The 17,452-nt window shown below is 35.3% G+C and overlaps 1 protein-coding gene across 32 annotated transcripts in view; it reads left to right on the top strand.

Moving 5' to 3' along the window:
* QKI (QKI, KH domain containing RNA binding) overlaps window positions 1–17,452 on the top strand; it is a 151,705-nt gene that overhangs the window by 49,796 nt on the left and 84,457 nt on the right. For all 32 annotated transcript variants that reach the window (XR_011535525.1, XR_011535526.1, XM_070602984.1 and 29 more), the window contains one exon: window positions 8,713–8,829. Coding sequence is in view for 30 of the 32 variants with exons in the window: in XM_070602984.1 (XP_070459085.1) it covers window positions 8,713–8,829 (117 nt within the window). In the remaining 2 variants the exon portion in view is untranslated. The remainder of the gene's footprint in view (window positions 1–8,712; window positions 8,830–17,452) is intronic.

The following is a 17,452-nucleotide window of genomic DNA, read 5'->3' as shown; positions in this document are numbered from 1 at the left end:
TTTTATTTGGTAAATAATAATTGTAAGGATTACTTAGCTGTGATAGAAATCTATTTCTATGTGTTCTTAATGCTGTGGTTCCAGCAGAAGAGGTTTAATATGTGAAAAGAATAGGATATACCAAAGAGGGTCTTCTAAGTATTTGCATGTCATGAAGCGTAGGCCAACCAGTCTGACAAAGGATGTAAGTCAAAAACAATTACATGTTAGTTATTTCAAGTGCTAAAGTACTTGCATTTATAATACGTTTTCCCAGACAGTCTTTGCCCTCTTTGAGATATATAATGTATATTCAGTATGTGAGTTGCTTTGGAAAAGGATCTCTGTAGAGCCCAACTACTATTGAGGAAGGGCTGGCAAGGCTACTTATTTTAAGAAACAGTCAAAGTAACAGAGTAAAGGCATTTTCACAGATTTCTTGAAAGCAGGGAGTATTCTCCTCCTTCTCCTCTTTGTCCTTCTTTTTTAATCCCTAGCATCTATTTCACTCTTTACCATATAGGAAACCTTGAATAAATGTTTTATTGAGTTGAATATAAAAATGAAAGGCTATCACCCAAACTAAACCAAAAGCATGAGGGATGCAATATGGAGATTCTTGTCTCTCTTCAGGCTGTTTTGAGAGGTGGAAGGGGAGTAAAGTTTTATAGAATCTGGGACTCTATAAAAAGGTGGAGTCACGAAGTTGCAGAAAAGTAGAGCGAGCTTGCTGTAAGTGAACATAGGACCAGGCCTGTTGATAGACTTTTTCTGATACGTGTTTTATTTCTCTTCCTCAGTCCCTCATATATATTTTTACCTCGTTCTGCCTGAAGTTATGTCAATTCTAGATGCATTTAGATTAAAAGGCAACCTCAAAATGCCATGGACTTCTCTGTTTGTTAAGGACTAACAGGGTAATTCAGACCAGCTGAGCAGTTCTAAAATAGTACACAATGGGAGAAAACATCTACTGGAATGCATCAGAAACCCAGCAAGATTGTGAAGAACTAGTTCAGGATCCTAAGGAGGATAGATAATCAAGGATGTAAGCCTGGCTTTTGGGAGCTCCTTTTCCTCTGGGTATGTTTGCTGAATCTGGAGAGGACAGATGAGAAACTGAACTTTGGGGGACAGGGGCTGGAGTCTATAACCTGTCTGTGTCGGCTCCTCCCTATCCCCAGTCTTTACTTTGGGTGCATTCTAGGAGTTAAGACTGAACCACAGTTTCCCAGGCCCTCACAGATACAGCATGTCAGGATCAAATTCTGTCAGTCTCAGTAAGTGAAATTGTATTGAAGTGATCTTGGGTTGCTAGTAACAGTAGGTGCCTAGCAGAAGCTGATCTGTATCCTTCTGGAGGAAGGTAACATCATTTTAGGCCTTATGTTATTTCTGTTAGCTATTTAGTAAGTACAGTATCTCGTGCAAACTAGAAAGTAACCAAATACACAAGAAGGTAGGATGACACTAACAAAAATCTGAAGAAACAACAAAACAATAGAAACAAATCCACAGGGACTCTAGATATTAGAATTATCAGACCCAGACTTTACAAATGCTATGCTTACTGTGTATGAGGAGACAAAGACAAGTTGGAGCAATATGGAAGACATAACAGAAAAATCAAACTGAAAAATTCCCTAACTGGAATTTACAGGTTTAATAGAAGTTTAGAAGCATTTGAAGAGAGAGTGAACTGGAAGATGGCTCAGGAGAAATTACTTATGGAGAGGCAGAGAGATGGAAAAACTAGAAGCGAGTGTGCAAAATGAAAGGAATACAGTGGAAAGTTTAATGTGCATAATTGGAATATTAGAAGAGGAGGAGAGAGAGAATGGGACAGAAGCAGTGTTTAGCGGGGGTCGTGGTGGGTTGTGGTTGAGAACTTTAAAAGCAAAGAAATAAAGTAGCAGATTTCACAGAAACTCTGAACCATAAAACAAAAACCATACCTAGGCACATCATAGTAAAACTGCTGAAAACTAATATTGGAGAGGCAATTTTAAAAGTAGCAAAAAGAGGGAGAAGATTACCTTCAAAGGGACAACAGTAAGACTCATAGCTTGTTTCTCAAAAGAGGAAATCAGAAGGGGGGGTAAAGAATCTTTAAGGTGCTGAAAGAAAATAACTGCCAAACCAGAATTCCAAACCCATCAAAAATAAGACATTTTCAGAGTAGAAAAAACTGAGAGACTTGATCACCAGAAGACCTTCTCTAAAGGAAGTACTAAAGGGCGTTTTTCAGGCAGAGGAAAAATGACCCTGGTTGGAAAGTTGAAGATATGAAAAGGAATAAAGAGCAATGGAAATGGTAAATGCCTGAGTAAATCTAAATGCACATTATCTGTATAGAGTGATAATGTCCTGTTGAGATAAAATGTATATAAAATTTGGAAAACAACTAATGGCATATAGCCTAGATTGGGATAAATGGTGTTAAATAGTGTAGCCTTCTTGCATTGTATGTGAAAGGGGAGAAAGTACAAATTAACGTTAGTGTTTGATAATTCAGTGTTAGTGTTGTAATCTATATGGTAAACAAGCATGCAACTTTCAAGATAATAGAAAAAGTGAGAAAATGTGCTCATTTGCATTTATGAAAAGGAACATAAAAGAGGTATAGGGTATGTAGAAAGCGTTTAATAAGAAGGTAGATATAAACCATATAGTGTAAATGGGCTAAGAGTTTCAGTTAAAATTCAAAGATTGTGAGATTGGATGAAGAAACAAAACTCATGTAGATGCTGTTTAGAAGAGTTCTGTTTAAAATATAAGGATAACAAAAGGTTGAAGGTAATAGGATCAAGAAAGATACACCATGAAAAACCAAGCAAAAAATTTGTATCTCCGTACTGGTATCAAGAGGCTTAATGACAAAAAGTATTACTAAAGATAAAGAGGGCCACTTCATAGTGATAGAAGGATGTAATTTGAAATTTGTATCTACCAAATAACACAGCCTCGAAACATATAAAACTAAACTAAAACTAAACTAAAAGGAGAAATAGGCAAAAGCTAATACAGAATAATTTGCATTGTTTTTCAGCACCCATGGAATATTTAGAAAAATTGACCATATGCTATGCTGAAAAGCAAGTCTGAAGAAATATTATAGGATTGACATTGTACATAGTATGTTTTCTGATTACAATGTAGGAAGCTAGAAATTAATAACAGATAATTGGGAAATTCTCATGTGTTTGAGATGGGAAAAACACATTTAAATATTCGGTAGGTATCAAATTATTTGACCTGAATGATAATGGAAATCCTGCATATAAAAGCTTCGGGATACAGCTAAAGCCAGCTTAAAAGAATACTCAGAACTTTAAAAGTATACATATTGGAAAAGAAGGGTACAGTAAGGTCAGCATCCATTTCAAAAAGCTGGAAAAAGTACAGCAGATTAAACACAAAAGAAGTAGAAGGAAGGAAATAAAGCTAAGAGTAGAAATCAAAGACAGAAAACCACAAAATGAAGAGAATCAGTCTATCAGATGCTATTGCTGCATTATAATAAATTACCCCCCAAAGTTAGGTTAAAACAGCACCATTTGATGTGCTGGTGCTTCTGTCCTGCAAGCTGTTCGTTTAGGTTGGGTTTGCAAAGCATTTCTGGTCTGTATTTGCAGTCAGCTAGCTGTGGGTCCACCACCCAGCTCTGCTTTTATCAATTATCCAGCTATGGGCTGGGGGATTGATGGTGACTGGGTCACTTTGTCTTACATTCTCCAGTAGGTTAATCTGAACTTGTTTACAGGGGCATAGTAGGGCTCTAACAGAGTAGATGCACATAAGACTGAGATTTAGGCATTTAATGCCTATATTATTCTTTCTGCTACATTGTATTGGAAAGCAAGTCACAAAGCTAGCCCAGATTCAAGAGGTGAGAGGTGCTGCAAATTTATTTACACTGCAAGTGGCATAGGAACTTTTAGGGGGTGAATGGGTTAATTGTGGCCATTTTTGAAATCAGTCTACCCTAGTCAACAAAACCAAAAGTAAACTCTGAAAAGACTGTAAGACTGATCAAGAAAAAGGAAAACATAGATAACCAATCAGAAATGAAAGAGGGAACATTGCTACATATCCTATAGGTATTAAAAGGAAAATTGGACCTAAGCTTTATATGAACAAATTTGAAAAATTAAACAATACAGACATATTTTTAAATAAACGCGTTACCAAAATTGACATATAGAGGAATAGAAAATCTGAATTATAGCACTGAATCCATCATTGAAAACCTTGCACAGAGAAAAACTCTAGGGCCCAGGTGGCTTCACCACTGATTTCTATTCAATATTTAAGGAAGAAAATAACATTAGTCTTCTATAGGACCATCCAGAGAGTCGAAAAAGAGGGAATACATCCCAGTATGGTTTGAGGCCAGAATAACCGGTGATGTTAAAACCCAAGAAGCATATTACAAGAAAGGAAAATTACAGGCCAATTCTAGTCATGCCTGTAAATTTAAAAAAAAAAAAACAAAAAACCACCAAAATGCTAGCAAACCAGCAGTTTATAAAAAGGATAGTGTGTCATGATCAGGTTGAGTAGGGTTGGTTTAACACTTGATATTTAGTTGTAATTTACTGCTGTTAACAGAGTGAAGGAGAAATATAAATGGTCATCTCAGTAGATGGTGAAGAAATAAATTTAAACATTCGCTCTTGATTAAAAAATACTCTTAGCAAACTTTGAAATAGAAGAAAATTTTGTTAATCTGGTAAAGTATATCTACAAAGATTCTACACGTTACTTCAAACTTTGTTGAGAACTTTATTCTCAAAATCTGGAACAAGTCAAGAATGATACACTTTAATTTGACTTTGAACTCAGGATGTGCTGGCCAGCACAGTAATTATGGCAAGAAAAATAAAATAAAAATAAAAAAATATGGTTGGAAAGGAAAAAAATATATGAGTCATTATTTGCAAGTAGTATGATTGCTTACCTGAAGAATCCAAAAGAACTTACAGAAAAATCATGAAAATTAATAATGAAGAATCAAAATGGCTGGGTACAAGGTTTAATATAGGAAAATCAATTATGTGTTCACATATAAGAACCAAATAAAAAATATGATATACAGTGGCAAAAACAAACCTCCAAATATCCAGAAATAAATCTAACACACAGTGAGGAAAGGCACAATCAGAAAGCTTTAGATTTTTGAAAGAAGTCGAAGACCTAACCAAATGAGGGAATTATACTGTGTTCATGGTTTTGAAAGACTCTGTGGTCGTATAATCCCAATTAAAATTATTGCAAGTGTTATTTTTAGAAATTGACCAACTGTCTCTAAAATCTGTATGGAAACACAAAGGGCCATGAAGAGCTGAGACACTCTTGAAGAACGGCAAGGTGGAATAACTTGCATATCGAGGTTTATTATAAAGTTACAATAAATAATACAGTGTGATATTAAAGCAAGGATAAACAAGTAGATGATATAATATGAAATAGAGAGCCCAGAAATAGACCCAAGAGTATATATGGATGCTATTTATGACAATGATGGCACTGTACAGCAGTTAGAAAAGGATGATCTTGTCAGTAAAATGTGCTAGGACAATTGGGTATCCATCATAGGAGAAAAAAAGAAAGTTGTCTCATCACAGACATCAATTCCCGGTACACTGTAGACGTAGCATGAAAGACATAACAATAAAGCTTCTAAAAGCTAATATGGAAGGATATCTCGATGACCTTGGGATGGGAAAAAACTTCTTTTAAACGTAGAGAAAACACTAACCATGAAAAGAAGATTGATAACTTCAGCTACGTTGAAATTAAATGTAATTTAATTAAGTTCAATCTAATTAAATTCAGTCATCATACAACACCATTAAAGAATGAGAAGGCAAACCACAGATGGGAAAAGATGTTTGCTACACATGTAACCGCAAAGTAGAAATCAATAAGAAAAAGCTAAACAATGCAATAGAAAAACAGACCAGAAACTTCAAATGTGCTTCAAAAAAAGTTTATCTGAATAACCAGTAAATGTGAAAAAATGATCTACCAGTAATCAGGAGAATGCTAATTCAGACATTTAGCAAATGCACCGGAATAGCTAAAATAAATAACATTGGCAATAAGAAATGTTGGAAAGGAAGTGGATCAAAACGAATTCTTAGTCTCTTCTTTGGGGAGTATGAAGTGTTAACAAGTATTTTAGAAAATAGTTTAACACTATCCACTAAAGGATATTCTATTTGAATATTATCTTCTTTCAGCAGTCTTCTCCCTCAAGGAACAGTCCCTTGTCCTGTTTCTTTATTTTATGCTGTCTTTTTCTTGAGCCTTCCTCAAGTCTTAGGTGAGCCTTCTTGGTCTATTCTTATTAAAATATGAAGAACTAAAATTTTGAAATAGAAGCTTATCTTCCCTGGGCTTGCCCACTGCAAGCTTTGGTTTTACATAATCATCTGAAGCATCAGCCTGTGAGAAGGGAGCCAACTGCTAGAACATGAAAGACTTTTCTCTGGGCACTTGTTTTTCTAGAGATGAAAACTCAAGCCTGTTACCTGCAAGTTAGATACCTGGCTTTTGGTGTTCTGTGGGCCCGGATGGGTCAAGTGTTCTGGGTATCATTTCTACCTTTTCTTTATGGTTTTCTGCAGAACTCAGTGGCTGAGTGTCAAGTCTCTCTGGAGTTCTGTAGAGCAAATTTGATATTGATCATATCCCCTTCTGTGGACATTGTAAGCTGAGTTGTTGATTGAGAGCCTAAGGTTTCCTAAAGTGAATTTGTAGTGGATTTGGTAGGCTGTTAATTGTCCACTGTGTGTGCCAGACCTTGTATCAGATCTTTTCTATATATTGTGCCGTGTACAATGTAGTGCTCACTATGCTTTATCAGATGGTTAGTATTGTCTTCATTATGTAATTAAGACTTAATTTGATTTGACTTTCAAATTCCTAATAATTATTTAGTATTGGAGCTTGGATACTGCTTGGAATCTATGTGCTTTCAGAATGTAACTACTAAGCATATTACTTGAGTTTACTCAGATTGGTGATGTAGGGGATTCTAGGTTGGAAGCAAGTGCATGTTAAAATGGATGACAGCAGGGTTTAGATTGGGTAAAGAGATAGATAAAGTATTATATGCTGAGAAACTAGGCAAAGATAATTTTTTTTTTTTTTTTGAGGAAGATTAGCCCTGAGCTAACATCTGCTGCCAATCTTTCTCTTTTTGCTGAGGAAGATTGGCCCTAAGCTAACGCCTGTGCCCATCATCCTCTATTTTATATGTCGGATGCCTGCCATAGCATGGCTTGATAAGTGGTGCGTAGGTCTGCACCTGGGATCTGAACCGGTGAACCCTGGGCCACTGAAGCGGAACGTGGGAACTTAACTGCTGTGCCACCAGGCCAGCTCCAAGGATAAGGGGTTTTATTTGAATATAAAAAGATGGTTCAGGCAAATTTCAGAATTTGGGGTCTTGTAGAACTAGATCAAATGCTTACAGGATCAAAGTCTATGAGTCTCAACTTGGGGTGGGAAAAGTTGTATCAAAGTTCTCTGAGGGGGAAGGGGTCTTTCTTCCAGCTATACATGTGTACCACCCATCTTTCATTTGGCCAATCACTTTTTTAAGATGTGGCAGTGTTGGTGAGCAGCTTAGTGAAGCAAAGTGAGAAGCCAGAAGATTAAAGTGCCCTAGCTTCTTAAGCCCTGACAGCAGTGAATTCTAGCATATTACTTTCATTTAATGATATATAAACAGTAGGATCAAATGCAAGAAAAAAGTAGGAAGCTGTAAGTGTTAACAATCAGTACCTATTTGACTGAATAAATAAATAAAACCACCCATGGGTTTTCGTGGAACTGATGGTAAACACTCATTTTTTTGTCTTTTATGCAGGTGATACGTGAATGAGGAAAATTTACCTTTTAATATTTACAGTCTATCTCTTCTCCCCATTGGCCTTTAAAAAAAAAAAAACTTCTGTATATGAATACTAGAAGTTTCTATTGAGGGATGGTAATTCTTTATTTATATTATGGTTTATCTCACTGTCCTTTCTATAAAAAGAGTTTAAGCTCCTTGCAAAAGTAGTAGTGTAAGTTAAAGGTAGAAATGGAAAAAAGAAAGGAAAATAAGAATGCAGACAAAATTGTGCAAACAATGTGATGAAAAATATATACAGTATTCTCAAGACTTAAACATTCTGTATAGGGTAGAAATCAGGTTTGGCCATTGGTGTTCTGACAGCCAACCTCAAAGTAGAGTTCTCTTTGAAGAGTTGCGTTGGAAAAAGTATAACTTTTCTTCTTAGATAAATAAGAAAGGAGTTTTCCCAAGGATTTCCGTAGAAAAGACAATTACCTTTTAACGTAATGAGCAGTTCCCTGAACTTAGTCATTACAAAGAATTTTGTTGAAGAGATTTGCATTCTTGGGTGGCATCTAAGATTTTGTCAAACTCTTTACTATACTCTGGTTTAGATTACAAGTTGATGGACAGTTCAGTATAGTGCCTGTTTTAGGTAGTTACTGTTGTTCCTAATTCATAATTTGTATTAATACATATGAAAATTTTATGCTAAACAATGAACTATTGTAATTATACCCCCAAACTTAGCAAGAAATTCATAAGGACTCTAAGATTTTATTTCAACTTAGTATTAAAAAAATCTAAAAAGAAAGTAAATATACATATTAAGAGTTATAAATTCAAGCAAGTGAATAATGTATTATGATGGTTTTTTTTTCCAGTTTAATTTTGTTGGGAGAATCCTTGGACCTAGAGGACTTACAGCTAAACAGCTTGAAGCAGAAACAGGATGTAAAATAATGGTCCGAGGCAAAGGCTCAATGAGGGATAAGAAGAAGGTAAGTCCTTGAATGTAGGGGCAAGGCTTTATGTGAATAAATTGCTCGTGCTTTGCTTTCTAGTAATATAATATCTAGATCTTTTGTACATAAGGCACCATACATTATTTCATGTCAGGAACATTTTAAAGGTATTGTCATGATTTTCTTTTGTTAATTATCATTATTTTTCCTTTAGAACTAAAGTATCACTCAGTCCGTCATGTCAACTTACTTTGGTATTTACACTTGAGAAGCTGCCAATTTGGAAATTCATCAAGACTATAATGTATATATAAAAATATGTGACTAAAAGTTTGAAAAATCTAAAACGTTTCTTTTGATGAGATTTAAATGAAAATGATCAAATGAGTAACTTTGGATCTGTCATATCATTGGGGGAGTTAGTAAACTGAAAAAGAAAGCTTATAACTAGCCATATGAGATGCATTTTGGATTTCAGTAATATTTTGTGTTGGTTATAAATTTTCTAGACATTTTACTTTATATATTTCCTGTTTTCTGTTGTTTTTTTTCCTCCTGCCAGTTCTTATTTGGCTAGTTTAATTAATAAAGACTACTTTATTTAATAAAGACTTTAATTAATAAAGTCTACTTTATTGTTTTTAGGAAGGTTTTTATATGCTTAATTTCCTTTTATCCAGTGATACTGTGAGGCAGGGTACTTTTGAATTTCTATCTGTATAAAAAATGGTTGACTGAATTTTAAAAGATAACGTAGATTTTGACTGCAAAATATTAAACTTATTGTTAGGAAGGGTGTTATTTTAATACAGTTGTGTACTGCATAATGACATTTCTTTCAGTCAACAATGGACCACGTATACGCTGGTTGTCTTGTAAGATTAGTAGCATAGAGCCTAGGTGTGTAGTAGGCTGTATGTATCATCTATGTTTGTGTAAGTACACTGTATGATGTCCATATGATGGAACAGCCTAATGATGCATTTCTCAGAATGTATCCCTGTTGTTAAGCGATGCATGACTATATATTGCCTTGAAAGGGCTATCAAATGATAGACCTGTGGTCAGCTTATGTTGGAGCATGTGTGTTGAATTGCTTTGTGGGGCTTAGGGAATGAATACCATACCTACAAGGTATCCTGACTTTATTGTGATATGCTTCTTTTCTGAGCTTCCCACTTCATTTCATTTAAGCTCTCCCATAAGGTGTCTAGATTTCAATCATTTTCTCTCCCTACAAATAATGACTTGGTAGCTAAAAGGTTGGAAAGTCCTCAGTAATATTGATCATATTTAAATCTTATTATCCTGTTCTAGTCAGCTGAATTTAAAGATATTTTGAGGCAAGTATGTGAGTTCTCCTTGAGCATATTTAGATGATGTGTTTAAAACATTTTTTTTTTTTTTGAGGAAGATTAGCCCTGAGCTAACTGCTGCCAATCCTCCTCTTTTTCCTGAGGAAGACTGGCCCTGAGCTAACATCCATGCCCATCTTCCTCTACTTTATAAGTGGGACGCCTACCACAGCATGGCTTTTTGTCAGGCGGTGCCTGTCTGCACCCAGGATCTGAACCTCCGAACCCTGGGCCGCTGAGAAGTGAAAAGTGCGAACTTAACCGCTGCGCCACCGGGCTGGCCCCGTTTAAAACATTTTTTTGTATTAGAATTTAAAAAAACTTTAGTATATTCTGAATCAGCTGAGTGGCAATCTTGTATTACCATGCAGTTTTCGTTCCCATGTTTGCACTTACTCTTGTCGCATTGACATTAAATAATGCTAATTTAATAGCCGAGGGGCAGTGAGATGGAATCTCAACAGCTGAACCACAAGTATATCTTCACCCAAAGGTTACTGTACCCATCAGTTAAACGTATTATTCTATCAGTCCGTTAACGAAACATGCTTTTCCCTCTCCTCAGCCTCTATTAATTCTTTAGAAATGGCCCTCCACTCACTCCACTCTTGTACTCATAGACACTGAGGATCAGAGCTTGGAACTGTATAGTGAGACATCATGAATTCTGTTTTCAAATGGGGTTGAACTTGTAGCCTGAAGAACATTTTCTGCTGTCTGACAGAAGAACAGAATGGTTAAGAGTGAGCCCTGCGGCCAGATTACTTAGGTTTAAATCTTAGTTCTATCACTTAGCAGCTTTGTGACCTTGGGCAAATTACTTACTCTCCTTGTGTCATATAAAATGGGAGTTGTAATGTCACTTATCCCTTACAGTGGTTGTGAGGATTAAAGTAGTTGTAAAGCTTTTAGACCAGTGTTCTGGCACATAGTAAATGATCAATTAATGTTAACAATTATTCTTAATAAATTTTATCTTAACACTCTTAGAATTAAACTCTTAAATGTATCATGGGGGAATACTAAAGTTTTTTAAACTTTGGAAATAACAGTACTTTTGTGTTGTTTTGTGACCTTTGAATATGCCGTAGTCTCATAGCTTTTCTGTTTTGTTTTTGTGGTGCTAGGTGCGTCCATATTCTGTCTTGTTCACTTTGTTCTTAACCACAAGCAGAAGCAGTTCACACATTTTATTTATTTTTAATTTCTACTATTGTCTACTGAAATAAAAAAAGTTTACAGATTTTACCTATGCAAGAAAACAATAAATTAAGACACCAGAAGAATTTTGGCTATAGATTACATTTTTAGTTTTATTAGAATGCTACAGGTTTACTTTGGGCATATCAAGTTAATTTGAATGGCTTCCATATGTTTGATATTATGGTATGTGGATTCTGTGAAGAATTTATAGATTTATAATACCAGCAGTGTCTTCTGTAAACTTAATTTAAATCGACTGCACATGATAAATTGTTAACTAAATTATCTTGGTTTATGCTGTAGTTACTATACTCATTGGGCTCTTAAAAATGTTAGTAAAAGTAAAGTCAAAATGGAAAGTACTATCATTTTTTGCTTGACTATTATTTTGAGAAAGAATATGACAAACAGATGGAGACAAAAAGAGGTATTGATGTAAGTAACAAGGCTAATTGAGGTGTATTTCAGGTGTTTCATACCATGCAACAACCTCAAAAGATAGTTTTTCTCTTCTAACAGGAGTGGAGGCTTAAAGAGGTGAAATAACTTATCCAATCCCTCATTTCTAACTGACTGCACTAAGTATAAACATATATCTCACTAGCCATTCAAATTCAGCAATATACAACATTCTCATCAGTATATGGGCTTTGAGTTTAAAATCAGAGTAATCTGTAGTAAAGTTTTAATTCAGTTTTTAACTTTATATTTCTTTCCCATAGTCTTGACCATAGTCGTTCCTTTTTAAGAGATATACCTATAACTTCTTGAGGAACTAGTGTGTTTTGTGGAACATGATTTATGAAAAGTTATTAGAGAGGCATATTGCATAATTGCAAACATTGGTAGAATTTCATAACATTTTTTTCGTGCTACTTTTCATTTACATTACAAATTTTTCTTAAATATCTCTTATAGCTCTATTACTTTCTTAATATATATTTTAGTTAGTGAATATGTGATATTTTTAGAAAAGTTTAAAAGTACGGATGGCCTAAAAAAATTAAAAGCACAAGGGGCTGGCCCCGTGGCCGAGTGGTTAAGTTCGCGCGCTCCGCTGCAGGTGGCCCAGTGTTTCGTCAGTTCGAATCCTGGGCGCGGACATGGCACTGCTCATCAGACCACGCTGAGGCAGCGTCCCACATGCCACAACTAGAAGAACCCACAACGAAGGATACACAACTATGTACCGGGGGGCTTTGGGGAGAAAAAGGAAAAAATAAAATCTTTAAAAAAAAAAAAAAATTAAAAGCACTTAATTCTATCACTGTAGAGACTACTCTTGTTGACCATTTTGCTGTGGCTTCTTGTAGATTGCTCTCCATGTAGTTATATGTATGTTCACGTGTGTTATAGAAAGGGGGTCATATTATATGTGATGCTTTATAATTATTGTTTCCTCCAGCAACCCTTTATCTTCTCCTATGTCAGTTCACCGAATAATTGAGCTTTATAATGTCGAAGACTTAGGCCTGGATAATAGGAAAGCACACTTAAAGATGTTTTAAGCAATATTGATAGCAATAAACAAAAATAAATTTGTTTGATTTATGGGGGTGACTTAGGCTTTTATTTTTATGAAAGATGCTACTGCTGTCTCAACACTTTGAAAAAAATCAAATTAATAATACAGTTTTTTGGTTGACATTTTAAACAGGCCATGATAGCCAGTGACATAACATTAAGTACAAGCATGGTTCCAATAGCCTGTTTTATGGATCCTGTTGAATACTTAGCTTTCTGACAACATAGGTATCTTTTAGTTTTTTAAACACTTTTCATCATGGCAAATTTTAAGCAATAGTTATCCATCACCCAGTGTTAGCATTGTCTGTCTCTTTCCACGTTTACTCTCATTCCCCCTTGCCCGCCCTCCCCCTTTTGCCTGCCAGATTGTTTGGGGAGCAAATTCCAGACATAATTTCATCTGTAAATATTTTATTAGGTGTTTCTAAAATAGAAAGGTTCTTTAATGCTATTGTGTTTATTTTTTTATCACCAGGAAAATTTCTTTATGTCATCAAATACTTAGTCAGTGTTCGTAGTTCCCCTCTTGTCTCATAAATGTGCTTTTAAAAAAGTTTGTTTGAATGGTATCCAAATGAGGGCCATACACGTTGAAGTTGATTGATAAATCTCTTAAGCCATTCTCCCTCTTACCCTCATTTCTCTTGCAATTTATTTGTCAAGGGACTGAGTTATTTGTCCTGAGAATTCCCCTGGATTTTGCTGATTGCATTTTCATGGTGGTGTTTAACACTTATCTCTGTCCCCTGTATTTCTTACAAATTGGTGGTGACAAAGGTTTGATTAGATTCAGATCTTCTGTCATGCCTTCCTCATTTCCTTTCTTTCTTTTGAAAGAGTATTTCACAAGTAGTGTTGTGGTAGTGGTACATAAAATCTAGTTTCCTCTCTCTGTGATTTTAGCAATCCTTGTTGATTGTTTTTTTAGGCCCTCTATTTCAGTAGGAGTTGCAAAATAGCTATGTCCTCTTTCTTCATTAACATTAGCTAGATTTACTTTTTATAGGAAAGGCTAGATAACTACTCACTTCTTTATTCACTAGTTTTAAAATAGTGAGTCGGTTCCTAGGAATCTTCCAAAGGTAATGAATGAGTCTTGTTTTCTTTTCTTTCGAGTATCATAGTGAAGGCAGTTAAACAGTTTTGGTGTGTTTTGCTTCATTGTAGTTAGTGTTTTTAACTGATGATCACATTGTTTGGCCAGTGGGGGCCCCTTCAGGTTCACATCTAACTCCGTTTGACACAATCCCAGCAGTTGGGTCTAGTAACTTTGATAGTCCAGGCTCATCTTGTAAGATTTCCTCCCTGGATTTGGAATCAACCATTTCTTTAAGGAACCCAGGTTACTATTGGTGAAAAATAGTATTTAGAGGCTGCAGTGTGGTCTTTAGTGATACTCATTATTTGTAGACCTTTTCAGGACAGAACTAGGAGATACATACATGCACACACATACTCAGGAATATAGATAAATGTTTACAAGTTCATTCTCATCCAAAATTAAGACGACTACATGTTATTTAATTCATCGTATGTCTGTATTTTCTTTCTTTCCCAGTGAAAATTCTGATTCCTACCTAGTGACACAAAATAACGATTCATTTGTTTTAATCTAAGATATACAAAACAATCTCAGAATAGCCATACAAACAGTACTACCAACAGTTTCATCAGTGAAAACAATTTTTCCCCAATTGTTATTGTTTTTAGGGTATATTCCACTAGAGATACAAATGACTCTCTTTTAAACCACTCAGTAAGTTTTCAGTGAACAACATATGTCATCATATGGATCCACAGTCAAACTCATTTGTTGCACTTGGTTGCTAGTTTTAGGAGATGCTTAAATTATTTTCCTGTTACTTATAAAATATTTACATAATTCCAAAGTCAAAACTACAATGTAGGGAATTTTCAGAGAAGTCTGGCTCTTTATTTTAGTTTTTGGTTTGCCTTTTCTTTTTTTGACATAAAAAGTTACGATTATGACAATTGTTTGTGTGTATGTGTGTAATTTCTCACTCCCTTCATAGATCGTTATATACTCTACACTTTTTCTGTGCTTTGCTTTATGTATTTTTTTATGTAACAGTACATCATTGAGATCATTTGATGGGAGTAGATACAGACAGTCTTTATTCCTTTTAATAACTTCATCATACTCCTTTGTGAGGATATACCATAAATTATTCCAACATGCCCCTCTTAATGGTCACTTAGATTGGTTCTAGTCTTTTCTCTTACACATAGGGACAGTGCTGCATTGAATAGTTTTTATATACATGTTTTCATGTACCTGCTAGTATATCTTTGGGATAGGATTCTAGAAGCAGTATTGCAATATATAATTTTGCTAGCTAGTGCTAAATTCCTCTCTCTAGGAGTTGTTCTTATTTTGCGTTACCATCAGCAATGTATGAGAGTACCAGTTTCCCAACAGATTCACCAACAGAGTTAAACTTTTATAGTTTACGCAGGAGACTGAACATCTGTTATAGCCTCTTCTAAAGAGTCTATTCCATAAGTATATATTATGTGTGTGAAAGTTGTCATTGCTATTATGAGCAATGCAACCATCTCTGGTTTCCCAATTAGTTGTTTTTTTTGCAGTATATTTCTTATTTTACCATTGAACTCGTTTATAAATATGATTAGACGTAGTTGAAATGGTATTATAACTGATCTAAAGATACGTTATAATTGTAATAAACTTCTGGTTGGGCCTAAGTAACTAATTACTATTTAAAATGTTTTCACGAGGAAAAGTACTGTGATTTTCTTTTTTAGCTAGGGTTCCTCATCTGGACCACGGAACATAGAAATTCTTCAGTTTTATTGGGAATGGTTCATAATGAGTACCATTATTTATGTAGGAGAGAAGTTAATTATATATAATTTATGCCTTGGGCCAGGCATTAAGACTTGATTCTCTTGTGGAATCCTTAGTTGAGAAAGGCAGTACCCTGTGAGGAATGATTTTTTTCCTCTACTTTATATCCCTGCCTTACGTGCCTTCGACTGCCTGCCATTGGTGCCTTTAACTTGATGTATTAGAGAGGAGGAACTTCTACATTCTCTCTTAAAGTGTTAATCTTATAAATTGTATACTTATAAACTTTCATAAATCTGATTGAATAGTAGTATTTAGCTATGAAAACAAATCAGTTACTTTAGAAAAGTGATTATGAAAGTTGTTGTCATTGTTATGTGCTCTGAAGTCAGTTCCATCTCCAGGGGACCCTGTGAATGAGTGTCCACAATGCCCTGTCCTCAACAGCCCCACTCAGCTTCTGTAGACTCATGGCTGTGGCTTTCTTTATGGAGTCAGTCCTCTCATATTTGGTCTTCCTCTTTTCCTGCTGCCTTCTGCCTTTCCAAGCATTGTTGTCCTTTCTAAAGAATCTTGCCTTCTGATGTGCCCAAAATAGGACACCCTCAGTTTTATCACTTTTGGCTCCAGCAATAGTTCAGGCTTAATTTGCTCCAGGACCCACTTGTTTGTCCTTCTGGCAGTCCAGGGTATCCATGGAGCTCTCCTACAACACTGTATTTCAAATTAATTAATTTTTTTCCTATCAGCCTTCTTCACTGTCCACCTTTCAAACCCATACATAGTACTGTAATTGGGAATAGGGGGGTATGGATGATCTTAGCCTTGGTCTCCGAGACACTTCCTTATACTTGATGATCTTTCCCCATTCTTTCATTGCTGCTGGTTGGGAAGGAACCTTATTAAAGCCATGGAGTCTAACAACCCTTATGATATTTAATTCTGTGATATTTTATTTCCTATACTGCAAACGGTTGTCACTCAATTTTTATTACTTCATGTCATAGTTAATTTAATACATTCTCAGGTAGCAAATATTTTTTGAATGCCTATGATTTTTGCCCTCAAGGAGCTTTCACCCCTGGGAGACTGATGTATTGACAATGAACTAACATGTAGTGTGGTAAATACTACAACAGATGTTATATGCTGTGCTATGGGAAGTCCAGGAAGTAATAAGTTCTTTTTGCATGTTGAGGGTTTTAAGGAAAGCTAGAGAGCATAGGACTAGAGGTAGGAATTTGTAAGGTAGACGAGTGGAATGGTATTCTAGACATCAGAAATAGGATCAGCCAGTGTATGTCGTCACGTTAATGCTTGGCTTTATTGCAGTGGAAGTCATGAGGTATGGTCAGAGAAGCAGTGTAGCTATTGAAGACAAGGGTGGGTCTAAGGATATAGGGCCTTGAATACTAAATTAAAAGAATTTTTTGATTTTGAAAGCAGTGCATTGGCACTCTTACAAGTTTTTAAGGTAAGAAGTTATATGATATATTAATTGTTTTAAAGATAACTTAGTAGTTGTAGAAGGGATGGGCAGAAGAGGGAGAAGACTGAAGGCTACAAGCAGGTGACCAAGTCTTAGACAGCTTTGCTTAGAAAGTTCTTCTTTGTATTGAGATAAAACCTGTATCTTTTTAAACTTAGATCCTCTGATCTTGGTTCTGCTTTGAATTCAAAACAAATATAATCTCTTAAACCTTAAAGCCTTTGACGTATTTGATAACAGTACTTATGTCTTAAA

Source organism: Equus przewalskii, chromosome 32 (assembly GCF_037783145.1).
Source record: "Equus przewalskii isolate Varuska chromosome 32, EquPr2, whole genome shotgun sequence".
In the NCBI taxonomy this organism is placed as follows: domain Eukaryota; kingdom Metazoa; phylum Chordata; class Mammalia; order Perissodactyla; family Equidae; genus Equus; species Equus przewalskii.
This window is presented reverse-complemented; position numbering and strand designations above follow the sequence as displayed.